Source organism: Rhodamnia argentea, chromosome 7 (genome assembly GCF_020921035.1).
Source record: "Rhodamnia argentea isolate NSW1041297 chromosome 7, ASM2092103v1, whole genome shotgun sequence".
Classification (NCBI taxonomy): domain Eukaryota; kingdom Viridiplantae; phylum Streptophyta; class Magnoliopsida; order Myrtales; family Myrtaceae; genus Rhodamnia; species Rhodamnia argentea.
In genome coordinates, this window is record NC_063156.1 from 23,809,382 (window position 1) to 23,824,574 (window position 15,193).

General features: G+C 40.9%; 1 protein-coding gene across 1 annotated transcript; it reads right to left on the minus strand.

The window, feature by feature from the left end:
- Positions 1–10,833: 10,833 nt before the first annotated feature.
- Positions 10,834–14,718, minus strand: LOC115734634 (auxin efflux carrier component 1-like). The gene is made up of 6 exons (XM_030665497.2): positions 13,302–14,718; positions 12,969–13,203; positions 12,793–12,878; positions 12,049–12,206; positions 11,299–11,375; positions 10,834–11,209 (listed from the first exon to the last, which is right to left on the minus strand). Exons 1-6 carry the CDS (start codon positions 14,473–14,475, stop codon positions 11,143–11,145), a joined length of 1,797 nt encoding a protein of 598 aa, XP_030521357.1. The 5' UTR covers positions 14,476–14,718; the 3' UTR covers positions 10,834–11,142.
- Between the last annotated feature and the right edge of the window lie 475 nt (positions 14,719–15,193).

The window sequence follows — 15,193 nt, forward strand, 5'->3', positions numbered from 1 at the left end:
TTTCTGAAAAATTCGCGTAATGCCGCAGGAAATTAGTACTTATTTCAAATGATAAACCATGTTGTGAAAAAAAAAAATAATAATTGATGAATCATGTTAATGTAGTTATTTTATTTCCTTGACTTTTTTATCATTATTTTTCTTGATTGAAATGCCTTTATTGATATTTTGTTTTCTATTAACGAAAGGAGATTAAAAATGGACACGTCGAAACAAAGCCAACGTATAGATGGAGGAAAAAGTGTCAAAAGAAGTCATAAATCTATTGCATTTGTATCGATTCAATTATACATCTTTTGCATTTGTGCCAATTGAGTTTATCAAACCAATTTTAACTTAAAATCTCTCATATGGACACCGATTATCCTACATGGAAAGATTAGCGTTGGTATGGATATTTTTAATGATTTTTTTCTTTTATGTATGCTTTTTTTTTGCTGAGCGTCAACAAGGGTTGCTAATCAACCCTTGCCAGCCCTAGGCGAGGGCCGCAGCGCCCTCACTTGGTGCTAGTGATGGTTGTCGATCCTCAAAAAAAAAAGAAATAAAAAATCATTAAAAATATGAAAGAATAGTAAAACTTATTTAAAAATGTTTACTCCAAGGCCGGCCGTGTCACATAAGACAAGCGACATCCACGTCGCCGATATCCAATCAAAATTAATTAGATGGACTCTATTGGTATAAACATAAAATGTTTAGGATTGAATTGACACTAATAAAAAATTTAGAACTGAAATGATATCAATGAAATAGGTCGATGACTTTTTCGACGCTTTTTCCTTGTATATGGGCCTATCCTTTGAATGCGATATCAAAAGCTCTCTTATTTTCCGCTCTAAATTTATTTCCGATGCAATGACTGGATTCACGAAGACGGAACGAAACACTTGGAGATTTGCTAAATATCAGTTGAGGTGACCCGACTGGTGAGGCTGAGGCCTATAACTGGATGGACAGATGCCGCGATCTAATGAAGTGGAAGGAAACGCCAGGTGGGTTCACAAAGGGAAGAGGCGAGATCTACATCCGATCGGGGAGCCCCATAAAGAATTTTATTCTCCACAAAGCCCAATGGGGTCCGTCTCAATCGATCATGTCGATTCTCCAAAGTTTCCACAAATCGAAAGCTGCGGAAGCTTGGACTGTTCCAGCGCTTTACAGCCATGTAGCAATCAAGTCCAAATTCTCTCTCGAAGCCCAGTTGATCCAGGCGTGTTCTACGGACGCTGCCGCTCTCGAAGAGCACGTCGCGAGCCCAATGTACGTTTTCGGTGTGGTTTTGCTTCTCTCCTAGACAAATGAGCAAACATGAGGAGTAAACGTGGCCACGGGCCGTGAACCGCCGGTTTCGGTTCGTGATCATGATGGAACCGCTGGTTTCGGGCAGGTTCAAGGCCTTGTTCCGGTTTTGAATTTAAAATAATAAATTATGAAATAAAAAAATAATAAATTATCAATTATAAATTATAGTCAAATTGTACATTGTAATCAAATTTGGGAGGAGAAAAAAAAGGAGAGGGAATGGGCTTGAACTTAATGAATTATCATTAAGCACCTATACATCTTCTTGGGGATAGAAGAATCAAAGCCTATATAGTTCTTTTACCTTTGATAACCTTAATTTACTTCATCATCAATTGTCGTTATCCGTTGTGGTATCCGTAGCGGTGGAGATCATCATTGAAGAATTCATCGTCTTGATCCAACTCTTGTTGTCGAAATTTAGCTTTTGTCCAATCATCAATACAAGCTTGAGTCTCCACAGCATCCGGATTTTATCTTGAACGGCGGTCATCTAAAATTAATCATCCAGCGCTAAATGCTTGTTCAACCGCAACTATTGAAGAAGAGGTTGCTAACATCCGTCTTGCGATGAGAGCGAGGACTGGGAATTGAGTTGAATGAATCTTCCACCACTCTATAATTTTGAAATCTATGATGTTTTCGGAATCACGGAACTCAAAAGCAATGGTTAAATAATTTTCTAATTCATAAATATTACATATTGCTCCATTTTGTCTTTTTTGTCTATTAATTAGCAGATTGTACCCTCTATTAAGTTTACTATTCTCCTCCATTTGTAAGGCACTAGGTTGAGAATATACACTATCACCTAAACTATATCTATTACAAAATTCATTATATAATCTTACTATGGCGTTTTTAACCTCTACTTGTATAGTTTTAGTATCTACCATTTCATTCAAATATAAACAACCATAGTAATAATCATTCAGATAATTATATAAACCATCTAATTTAGTTCGTGTATCGAAAACAATAGCAACCAAATAAATAAGAGGAATGCATGCATAATAATTAGCCATTTTGCTTTCATTGCTATAATAGTCGGAGCTAATTGAAAATATTGCTCATATTCACAAAAAATACAAGCAATGTTAACACACTCTATTAAAAATAAATACGTAGTAGGATAATAAACATCGGATAAAGTATAAGTTGCATCATTAAAAACTTTCAAAAAATCTAAAATTTTTTTCAAACAACCCAATCTTGAGGGAGTAAAGTAATTTCAGAAACATTATTTGAAATAAACGCACATAATAAATCTTTTTAAGCAAAAGATTGATGAAACAACTCATAAGTAGAATTCCAATGAGTCGGAACATCTTTTGGAAATCTTTTTGGTTTTTGTCTATGTAATTTACAAAATCTGCCCCATTCTTTCATAACTTAGGGATGACTCCATAAAAATTTAATTGCTTTCTTTATTGGGGTGAGAAAATTCTCAAGAGTTTGTAAATCATATTGTACACATAAATTTAAAACATGGAAAAAATTGTCCGCCAAAAGAGGATTTACAACTATTTTCTAAATCGGAAATGGAAGCGGTATTTGATGCGACATTATCAAAACCAACTAAAAAAACTTTATTTAATCAAATTATATTGTTTTAAAACTTGCCTAATTATTCTATAAATATTATTGGCGGTATACCTTTCATTAAACACTCGAAATGCAATTACTCTTTTTTGAATGTTCTAATCGTCATCTATCCAATGACATGTGATACCCATATAAGAATGAATTTGCCAAGGATCACTCCAAATATCTCTACCTATATGCACACGTCCATTGAAATCAGCAAAAAAATTTTGCAAAGCTTTTTTTTTTTTTTTATACACCCTAAAAAGTTCTCTTTTAAGAGTAGTTTTCGGAACAAGTTTTGCTTGCGGAGTACATGCAATGTTGATCAAAAAATTCAAACCAAAATTTTCACCGGTTTAAGAGGTAAATGTTCAATGGCAACATATTGAGCTAATGTTTCTTTATAAAGTTCATCACTATAACGAAATAAAGGAGAAGTGTTAGGATTAGCATACTCGAAAATTTGTTGTTGCTCGGTGTCGATCCTCACTTGCGTTGCATGTTTTTGCGTCAGATGCCGATGGTATGTTCTATATCCGTCTCCTTTATTAAAATTGTATGATTTCGTATAATATTTACAATTTATCTTGTATTTGTCTCCGTTTATATGTACCTTGTCAAAGTTTTGCCATAAGTTGGATGTACTCTTTCTTGGCCGCCGTTCCGGCTCCTTTGTTGTCGATGTTTCTTCGACGCCGGTAGGAGGATGAAGACTTTTTTGTTTTGGGACGTGCTCGACGTTGGGAACATAGTTGATACTATCATCATCGTTTACCCAACATGCAAACTCACGAAGATCATGATGTTGAGGATAATCAGATTCCCCCATCCCCATCGGCATCATGCTCTTTCCCTTATCACCAACTCCTCTTCCACTTGCCATTTTTTTCAAAAAATTGAGCGGAAAGCCGATTTAGAAAAATTGACACAATTGAACTAGGATTGGGCGGATTGAGAGAGTTGAGAATTGAGAGAATTTGTGAGAATTTGTAAAAAAAATGAAAAGGAGAGGGTATGAAATTTAAAGGGAATTTACAAAAGAAAAAAAATAAAAAAAATTTGGGGGGTACAACGGTCATAAGAAGAGTGGGGGGGGGAGAGAGGGGAGGGGGCCCAGGGGGTGGTGGGCCCGGGTGGGGGAAAGAGCCACGGCTCTTTCACCAATTGGGCCGGTGGCTTCTTTTTTTTTTTTTTTGGGGGGTTCAGAACGGGCCCGAACCGTCGGTTTCGAGACGGTTCTTAAGTTTTTAAAATTGGAATCAGCCCGTGAAGGGTCGGGCCGGTTCTGATTTGGAATCGTCGGACCTGGTCAATGGGCCGATTTCAGGCCCAAATCTATCCGTAGCCATGTCTAATGAGGAGGGCTCGACAGCGAATGAAAACGAGCACGCAACCCCACACGCTGCGAAAAGAAAATATTCCTATTTCGCATATCCGCTCGGGACATTCATGTGGGCACATCCACTTTAAGAGAGAGAGAGAGAGTGTGTGTGTTGTGTGTGTCTATCATCTTGTCCACGCAATGGCCGACCCAACATCTGATAGTGGGGGGACATGAAGGAAAACGTCACTCTCTCTCTCTCTCTAGAATCGGAGCAGCATCAATGGCGATAAAGACGACACTGACGTGGGGCGTGGTCGTGGTCGTGTGCTCTTTTCGACGAATTGTGCCGGTTTGCTTGGCGTGATGCACCCTACGTACTTTCGTTTTCCTCTTCCTTTTTTTTTTTTTTTGAGAAAATGTATTTTTTTTTTCGTCCTCGTATCGTAATTTTCAGATTCGACCAGAAAAAAAAAATCATATTTTTTAGAAGGGGCAGAAAGAAAAAAGTTGTTTTCGCTCCTCACAATTTCGACTTGCCCAAATTTTTTTTCTTTTGGTCGGAATTTACAAGTATTTTTTTTTTTGTAAACGATATACACAAGCAAAACTATGCACCATGGATTGAATCGGTTGATTCGAGAAACTATAGTTGTACTCCTCAAATCTAATAGAATAATTATATATTAAATCATATATTCATCTAATAATTTGAATTTTTATAAAAATTGGAGCGATCCCATCAAATCTCGGAAATGTTAATTTAGCCTTGTTCCGATGCTCTTGAATCCGATGCTCTTGAAAGTAAAGTAGGGAAGATCCTTTGCTTCCTTATTTCAAGACAAGCACAATGCTCACAACGTGGCACGGAGATGGTAGGCATTTGCGAGGCAAGAACATGTGAATTGGGTTGACCTTTTGGTGGGTTAACTTTGACAATGGCCCCGAAAATGTGCCCAGCGATATGATTGCAACAGCAAACTGTGAGCGAGAGTCAAATCATTTGTCTCCAGAAAAAAAAAATTAAGGCGGTTTGACTTTTTGGTCAGATCAATCTCGCGGCAATGTCCGTTATGCGATGATTTGGATGTTGCGGGGTTAAAAGACGAGTTAAGATTTATGCCGCATGCAACCCCCACGTGGTTTAGGCATTCGCCTTTGTCGCGGGCGGGGCTCGTGGGGGCGGTGACGACCGCAGCTCCCGCCACCGAGCGAGGGTCAGGCGGACCTCACGACCATCCAAACGAGAGGGCCAACTGAAAAATCTCATCAAACGACTTAAACAATTTATAGGGCCCAGAAATATTACGTCACTTAGGTACTTAAAAAAAAAATTCAGTAAAAATTTGAATTTCACGATTAACCAATCCATTCCGTGAGAGGCGACCCGACTGTCAAGAGACGAACATAGTCTCAGGCCACTCTCGTCGTGAAGTGCGGACGATCCCACATTCAGGCTAACGGCCTAGATTTCGACCGGGGAGATCGGCAAGACAATCGATAAAAGCTCGAGATTTACCTAATTAAGTAGGTGGGCCAAGCATGAAAGATGCTGGGGGAATCTTCGAAAGGCTGAGGCACGAGTGCAGCAGGAGCGCAAAGAGAAGCTTCAGATTCTTCCGCCACAGCAATGAAGATGCATCTTGACCTTTTGCCATCTCTCTCCCAGTCGCCTCACGCGATCAATCAAATCGTTTTTGCCATCTCCCCTCCCATCCCTCCCTCGGTCAACTGTGATTCCAAAGCCAAACGCAGCCATGATTTCACTCGCGAACTCGCACGGCATCGATGGCGACATTTCCATTTCCTTCTCTGCTTTTTTTTTTTCTGTCTGTGTTTTGTGTTTGTGCTTGCGTGTTGAAGAGTTGGCGGTCCCAAGTCCTAACGATCCACGCAGATCACATCGACGTGCGTTGTGCGCTGCCCTTCATGTCACCGTCCGAATCGTTCCACAAGTTCGTTAAGATCTATCGACTTTTCGGGGAGACATAATGATCGAAATTCGGAATTTTTATCGCGAATTCGATTACCTCACATCTTCATACGTACACAGCTTTTTTGGTGAAAAATTGTCCGGCATTATTTCGACCCTCTATATGACTAAATCCACCCGATTCTCACCGGAAAGACAAAATTGCCATCTATTATTCAATGGCAATTTAAATTGGTGGGTCACAAATTTGTTTTCTTTTTCCTTTTTTTGAGTTTTCTATATCTTTGTAGTATCTATTTACCATAATTACGAATTTCATACGATCATTTTTTATTTATTGTAGAATTTCCGTATGGAGAAATTGAGCTTATGATATAAGGAGGAACAAAAAAAGATAGAGAAGTTGTTATAAGATCAATGGCGAAGAAGAGACTTTTCAGTTCTATACTATATCAAAAATGTCTTTTTTTTTTCTTAATATTAGCAAGACAATTTTATATGGAGCATGTAAACCATTATATATTTGAAAATGTACTTTTCTTTAATACGCCCAAAAAAAAAAAAAAAACAAAGCATGTGAAATGCTTAACTATGGTAACTATCTTAAATAGAAAAGGAAAAATATAAGAAAAGAGGGGGCCATCACTTTAAATTGCAATTGAAAGACTAACGGCAGTTTTGTCTTTTCAGTGCAAATGGGGATGGAAATAGCGTCGCTAAAAGATTTTGCTGGCATAACAATCTCTAGGTGACTCCGTGAGCATCAATATGTTGGGGGTCGTAAATTCTTTAAAGGGTCGAGCTCCGTAATGATTTTTAATTATTATTATTATTTTGGCATAGAGTATCGTTGGTGTCACGGTGGATGGATTAAAAACTGTCACATAATTATTGTGACTCGTAGCTGATAAGCGATGGAGGGGTTGTTCTCCCATCCAGAGTCAAGTCATTGATGCCCCGGTCAGACTGCACCCTGCCAAAAGCGTATGCTTTTGCAATGCGGCGCGGAACTCTGATTCATCAATCTCCATCGGGGTCAGCACTTGGAGATAACTTTGATAGTTGATAAGCCCCATGTCACCGAAACGACCTGAAATTTGATTGTTCGCCGAGGCCATCATCCGATGATACACGTGAGCCATTGATAGCATCGCACGTTACGTGCATGTCTTGTCTGTCTTGTCCTGAAACAAGACGGGAACAAGTGTTTGGGGGTGTGCATCAGCCCCTGTCCAGTCCAGAAACTGGACTAGATGGAGTCGAACCGGCCTGTTCTCGGAGGTTTCCTCAGCATATCGGTCTGGCTTTCGGTTTCTGGAGCGGAACTAGCTCGGGGTACATTATTTTTTCCATTATGCACTAAAGTAACTCTCGATATATTGAGGAACTTTTGAGAAAGAAAACAGAATATTTAAAAGAAAACATGAAGTCGCCTGTTGCCGGTTCCGAGGTGGATAGGATTGTTTCCTAGTTCCACAGACTAGAAACTGACCTATCCGGTCAGATGTTCGATTCCAACGTAGGAACCGACCCCCCCAAAATCGATAACTCATACCCAACATTCATAAGGCATGAAAGTTACCCTCTTCAATCTTCACAAAAAGAATAAGAGGAGATCAAGGTCCGATGAAGTTTGTTGAAATATCACGCAACACTTTGAATTTGTGGTTTTTATGCTCTTCATATACATGTGTTCTTCCTCCACCCATCAATTTAAGTTTTTGGTTTAGGCTTTTATGAATCGGGTATTTTTTAACAAAGTTAGTTATAATATTTGTAAGAATAATTTGACCAGCCTTATATTTGCAAGTGACGATAATTAAGAGAGAAATCCAATAGCATAGCGCAATAACTCTTGAATTGGGGAGATCCTAAGTGATTCCAATATCAATTGAGGGTCGGTCCGCCATTCGATCCATACAAAAAAGATTCGAGATTCGAGATTAGAGATTCGAGAGAAAGAGTCTGAGTGAAATCGAATCGAGTCGAGAAAGAAACACCATGCGGAACATTATGAAAGAGCAAGGACAACCTAAGGAAAGAGGAGGAGAAGCTTAGGATGGTGACTAATGTCTCAAAGATATTCGAATTACGTCCACATCAAATCAAGCCCCTCCCATCTTCCAATTGGAGGGACCCCCTCTCTCTATCTTGCACTCTCAATAGACATTCCAAAAAGTATGCCTTTACCCTACCTTTCTAAAGTAGCACCTTAATGTAGACATTGGGTGACCCATATCTTCTCCAACCTCCCACACACAACATGTCCTATAAGCTAGTGCCTTTTATTGAATGCAGGACTCCTCGTTCTCAATAGTCTAATGCACATTTTTTTCTCATCACATGAAAAGTGCTTCCCTTTCGAATGGAGAGAATCCACGATGCATTCCGTGTTACTACTCAATTTTTATGATTCAAATGACTATTAATATCTTTCAAGGCCTGACGCACGAGTGTCAAGCTCTATCGATCAACTCATGTCGACACGTAAGAATGATTACCGATTAGGTGAAAAGTTATCCATTACAGAGTTGTCGATTCTTTATTTACCAATCAAGTATTGAGTTACTAATTCACCAAACTGGTTGCCGATTTCAAAGCTAATCAACAACATATTGATAGGAGGTTATTCTAAGGAATTTCCTTGGATATTTTTTTTGATCTCTTGAGGTGGTTATTTTCTAGTCAAAATTGGTGAACGAATTTGAGCTCAAGTTTTATGAGTCTTAAGTATGTTGTAGGCTTCGAGAGTCAGAAAATGCATTTTCCAGTTCCTAAGTTTTTATTATGTTTTCTAATTTCTATGTCATCAATGTTGGATAGTTCTCATGTCTTTGATGTCTGTCTATTTCGGATGCAATAGTCTATCTATATTAAGAGTTGAATTCTCAAATGTAAAGAGACGATTTTGACAAATGAAAATATGACATTTGCCTCTATATGAGCAAATATCTACCATGGCATTTGTCTTCTTGGTAGTTGCATTCTTTCTCGGTGGTGAGCCAAGAAGCACCGCATCCTTGGCCGGTGACATTCTGTAGTCCTTGGTGATGAGCTTCTTCTATTCAAAGTCATGTCTCCTTAGCTGGTGATATTCTGTAGGCTTTGGTGGTGAATTTCATCAATCCCGATTGTGAACCTTGGTTGGTGGTGCGTCTTGTATGCCTTGATTTTGATCATAATCCTATCCTACATTTGAATTACCCATTGACACTAGGGGTGATCGGTTCTAGAATAGTTGGTTCTCACCTTAGAACCGAGAACCACCCGCTAGGGACCGGTTCTGCAAAATGAAACTTGTGAATCACCCACTCATTCCATGAATCTACTCAAGAACCGAACCACCGATCCTGTCCTATTTCAGGTTGGATCCATGGAGCCAATCCTAGTAACATAAAATGCCATTTCATGGCAAATCAAATCTTGTAGAAGTAAAACTGCTGCTCTCCACTTTTTGTTCCTCAAAACATAAAATGCCATTTCATGGTAAATCAGATTGTGTGGGTTAAATCTCCTCATCATGGGAACTGGGATGACTGAGCCGGGCTTGGGCGTGGGAGTCACGTGAGATGGCTTGAAATAAAAAGTACTTATCTATGTTATATAAATAAGTTCGATCCGGTTGGGTGGTTCCCACATGAAATCGGGAATCGAATGGGCACCAGCCTGTTCCGAAAAATTAGAACCGTAAGCCGGACTGGTACCAAGTAAGAACCACCCAAAATCAACCAGTTGGATACAGTCTGGTTCGATTCAGGTGGATCCCCCTTTTTTTGCTCACGCCTAATCGACTCCCATCATATACACTCCTACTTTCGTCGACATCACTCAAAACGATATTCGCCTATCTGCACATGCATCAAGGTCTAAATATGTGAGATACTTCATGGACAAGTGGGGAATATACAATTTACTTTTTGTATTCGAGTTCACCTTTCGTGGGGGGGTGATTGGCCAGCGTGGCGCTCGAGAGATTACTTTCGTTTGGTTTTCACTCTATCGACATCTTTTCACTTTCCAAATAGCAAAATAATTGTAATTTCGTCGTACTTTCTCTCGAGTGTCTCGAGATTATCCAACTCACTCGATGTGAAAATTCACGTAGAGGCGATCGATCCGGTCCATGTTTGCCATTAGTAAGAACATCTTCTGAAAGATCAAAACTAAACTCTAAAGGTCAATGAAAAAGGAACCTTAGAGAGAAATCACTCATCCTTGTTGTCCTTCGGCCTTGTTGGCAAACCCAACTAGCCTAAATGCTACTTCAAATTAACCTCGTATGGGGTAATTGGTGAGGGTGGAACCCGATATGCTAATTTCACTTGATTTTCACTCTATTGACCATCGTCTCACTTTCCAAGCGAGAGAGTAAAGTGATCTTTTCGACATATACTTTATCCCCAAGTGTGTTAAGATAAATGACTTGGTGATTATGAAAATGTTCTTGAGGTGTCCAACGGATTAAAAGGGTCAAAAGGGTGTAATCCAGAAATAGAAAAAGGCATCATTCATGCTTATCCTCCTCTGGCCTTTGATGGCTAACGAAATTAAGCAAAGTGAATGAGAAAAGAGAGGGAAAAGTCTCATTACTCCTGCAGTAATTATCAAAGTGTAAAAACATCATCATCATCATCATCACGCTTGCCCACTTTTCTTACTCAATTTTCTCTCTCCTTCTTTTTTTAGACTTTTCTACTTCCCTCTTTTGTCTGCATAAATTCATCCAAAATGGAAAATCAAGGAAAAATTACAGTGACCTAAGAGATCGACCCACCTTTTTCTTTCAACCTACCTTTGACTACCAAGATGATGATTATACAACTTCCCCCACTTTTTTGGTTCAACACATTTCCAACATTAAGCATTCTCATCTTCCCCCTTTTGCCCTCCCTTCTGCCTACTAATTCCTGAATTTGCCATATCCTCCATGAATAGCCACAACATTGAAACTTCCCCATTGATGGTCACCATCCCTCCATGCCCTATCTGCTCCACTTCATAAGCCCATGAATATGTAGTAGACGAGGGTTATGGGCAAAGCAATTAGCATCCCGAATATGACCCTAAAATTTTAGGAAGCATTAGCCAAAAAATGGGCAAATCATAATTAGAACATAGGATAGATTATTAAAGGAGAAAATTTAGTACTCACGCTGTGCTGAGAATGTCGGGGTGCACGTTGTACTCCTTGGCAAAGACGAAGGGGACAATCCCTTGTGGAAGAGCTGCCTGTAATGATTTTTTCCAAAGCAGTAAAAAAAAACAACAACGTTAATTATTGCCCGAGATTTCTTTTATTTTTAATAGGTTTTTGCTTTTTTCAGTCATAATCTCGAAAAAAAGCTGCTAGTGGACTAGGAATAATTGTGACAGACGTGACTTTTTTATTTTAGTTTTTTTGGCTGGCAAGGTAGACGTGACTCGTTGCTTTTTGTAATTTCCAGAAAAACCTTTTATTCATTTTCTCCCAAAAAAATATTTTGGGATAGAAAAGGAAGGAAAGATACCCTTTTGTTTGGTTTTGCTTGTCAATTTCCTATGTCCAGCAAGAACCTTGCTATTGGCAGAAAACCATTAATCTAGTCCCTCTCCAACAAGAAAACCTCAAATGCAAAACTGCAAATGATGGGGTCGAGCCTCTGCTACTTGAATGAGAAAACACCAAATATGGCAGACAAGGAAAGGCGGAAAAACTATTAAAAAAGCTTATCTTGCAAACTAAAGCTTCAATTTTTAGGGGGTGGCAATGTAGTTTTTGGAGCTTTCCCCATCTAGCTAGCTCAATAAGCTAGCGAAAATAATGATAGAGAACAGCGAAAAAGCAGCAGTTTTGGAGCTTATGTCCAGTGAAGTAGGATTGGTAGTGCCAGAAGGAAGCAGAAGAGAGAGAGAGAGAGAGTACTTGGACAATGGCAACGTGCAAGAGGACTCCTTTGAGGCCAACAGCGATGGAGGCAGCAGCCATGACAGCTGGGCCTGTGAGGAATCTCACGGCCATGGCAAAAGCTGCTACAGAATTCCCACATGCTATTATCCTCGGCTGCAATGCCATGAACAGCCCTGCAAATTTAAATCAAATCCACCAAAAGAAAGATCAGAAACTCGATGACACTTCACTCGCACCTTTCATCATCACCACCTCCACCATCTTGTGTGAATGCATAAAAAAAATACAGAAGAAGATCTCACCACCTTTCTGTCCATCACACACCCACTTTTAGTATTTGTGCATACATCGAGGGACATCAAGGTGTGTATAAGCCTAGTCCCAACAGTCGATCTCGATTTGAATCTTGTTTGTTCTTGACCGATCACGAAAAAAACCATCCTTATTAGCCCATTTGAGCCTCATCCCTAATTGAGCAGCCGGGCATTTTCTCATTCGGACGTGTGTATTACTTAAATAGATAATTGACATAGTTAACCGAGTCCATGGAATCGGAGAAAAGTCTACCTCGTCAACTCGAATACAAATTTGAGAAGGAACGTCCACCTAAGCAAGATCTAAACTTGGCTAAAGGAAGGTACAATGTGTTTTGTGCTGAGTGTCTCTAGTGAGTAAAGATACCCGCAGCATTACAAAGCGAAATATAATGGAATGAAAGCTGTTAAGAAAGAATTTATGTGGCAAGTACAAAGTACTGACCAAGACTGAACATGGCCATGCCAAGTCCTGCATCTGACAGTATCGAGATGGACTTTGCTATAATTGCAGGCATCACCACATTCCACCTGAAAGTAAATGAATCCCCATTTAATGCAGGTCTTACAATTTTGAACCCCAAAAAAAAGAAAAAGGAATAGCAAAAAAATGAAAATGACCTGAATGAGACCAGGGACCAAGTGAGGCCAATCAAGCTTGAGTATGTGTTAGGGTTCCTGATGAGCTTCCTCCACACCATGATCAAGATGAGCCTGGTCATCACACTGCTCGGAGGCATTGCCTTGGGCTTCCCATCATCCACCTTCACAACCTCGTGGGTCGCGTTCTCTCTGTTGCCGAAGCTGAACTCGTTCCTCTCCAAGTAGTCTTCTTGATTCTCTCTCTGATTCTCCACTGCATAGTTTAGGAACACACAGGAAGTGTTCGTCAAGATGCACCGGAAAAAGGAAAAATAGTTTTCTAAACTTAGGCAATGAAGCTTTCATCTTTACCTTTACCAGGAGAAACAGCCAGCCTCACGTCCTTTGGTTCATTAGCTCCAAACTGATCATGGTTGTTGTTATTGCCAAACACATCAGAAACTGGGGATGCGCTTGAGCTCCAGACAAACATGTGCAAATCCTTCCCACCATCTTCACCCTTTTGAGCCTGGCCATTAGGCTTCTTCACATGATTAGCGCTGCCCCCGCTTTTCGGCGAGAACATTCCGGGGTTTGGGGCCGGGTACTGAGCACCGCCGCCCTGGCCATGATGGTGGAACCTCGGCTTGTTCCCACCGTCTTCCTCGTAATTTGATGGCCTCGGCGTGGGGCCGCGCGAGGCCGAGAGCCCATAGACATCGGCCGAGCCAAAGTTGGAGCTCCGTTGGCCGGCCATCATGGAGTAGAAGTCGGTGTGGTTGAAGCTGGACCCTCTTGGGGTGGGGTTCCTCGAGGACTGGAGCGAGTAAATCTCTGCATTGGTCAGGTTCGATGGCCTAGGGGTGGTCGAGGACAGGCCTTGGGACCTCCTTGAGAAGATGTCTGACCTCGAAGCATTGGACCTCCTCACTGTCACATGGAGCTTCCCGTCTTCCTTGACCTCGGCCTCCGTCTCCAAGGGCTGTCTTCCGTCCAACGACATGATGTCGGAGTCGACATGGATCGAAACTATCGACCCCGCCGTGTCCGGGAACTGCTCGGAGATGAGCATCCTTGCACCTCGGAACTCGAACATGAAGAGCATCAGGGTGTACCAGATGATGCACTGAAGCACCACAATCTGGACCATGAGGCTCCCGGAGAAGTCCCCATACATGCCCTTGAGCAAAGGAATGCCCATGACCAGCGTGTTGGGCAGAGTCGACAGGGAGAACAGCGTGATGGTCCACTCCAACGAGCCCCTCTTGCTCACCTTAGCCCACACGAAGAGGACCGCCAAGACGATGACTTTCTGCAGCGTGTCGGCCGCTATGAACTTGAAGTTCATGGTGTAAGGGTCGTTGAGGGAGATGAAGTGGAAGGAGAGGAGAGGGACCGCGAACAAGGCCACGAACCGGTTGATCCCGGAGCACTGGTCAGGGGTGAAGATCTTCCACCACTTGACCGAGCCGTAGGCCAGGATCATGGCCACGTAGAGCGGGACCATGGCGGTCATCACGTGGTAGAAGTCGACCGGCGTGATCATCTCTGCTGCTCAGTTTGTCACCCGGAGATTGACTGAGAGATCAATGGAGGGGGTCTGCAGAATGGGTTTGGAAGAGGAGCTGAAGAGGGAGGAGGAGGAGGAGATGGTGGTGGTGGTGGTGGTGGTGGTGGTCGTGATGATGAGGAGTGACTTGAAAAGTGGGAGAGAGCATGTGTTTTGGCTCTTGAGCTTTGGGAGTAGTAAGGCAGAGAATAGTGCAGGGTGTCTCTCTCTTTTGATGTCTTTTTCTTTACCCTAATTTGTGTTTGGTTGCACTATACTATAAAGCTTTGAGAGCTGCAAAGCAAGCTTGCACTTGCAGTCCCCAAAGCATGCTCCAGAGTTTGCTTGTTTATTTATCTATCTGTTTTTGTTTTTGTTCTCCTATTTGTTTTGAGCTTTGTTTGGATTCGAGGTAAAAAAAAGGGGGGGTACTTCTCAAAAAAATAATGCTTCCAATTCAATTTGCATCAAGTAAACTGATAAATTCTATTTTTATATGGAGTATAAGTCATCATTCTAAATGTCCACTTGCTAAATCCTTTTTTTTTTCCAATTCAATTTTACATCTTTTGGATTTGTGCTAATTCAGTCCATTTGGCTGGTCAGCACTAACATAAACCTTTTTTTTAATAATATTTTAATTATTTACGACTTTTTTCTTTTTTTTTCCTAACCCTTGGGCCTATGAAGGTCACTAATTGACCCATGCCGGCCA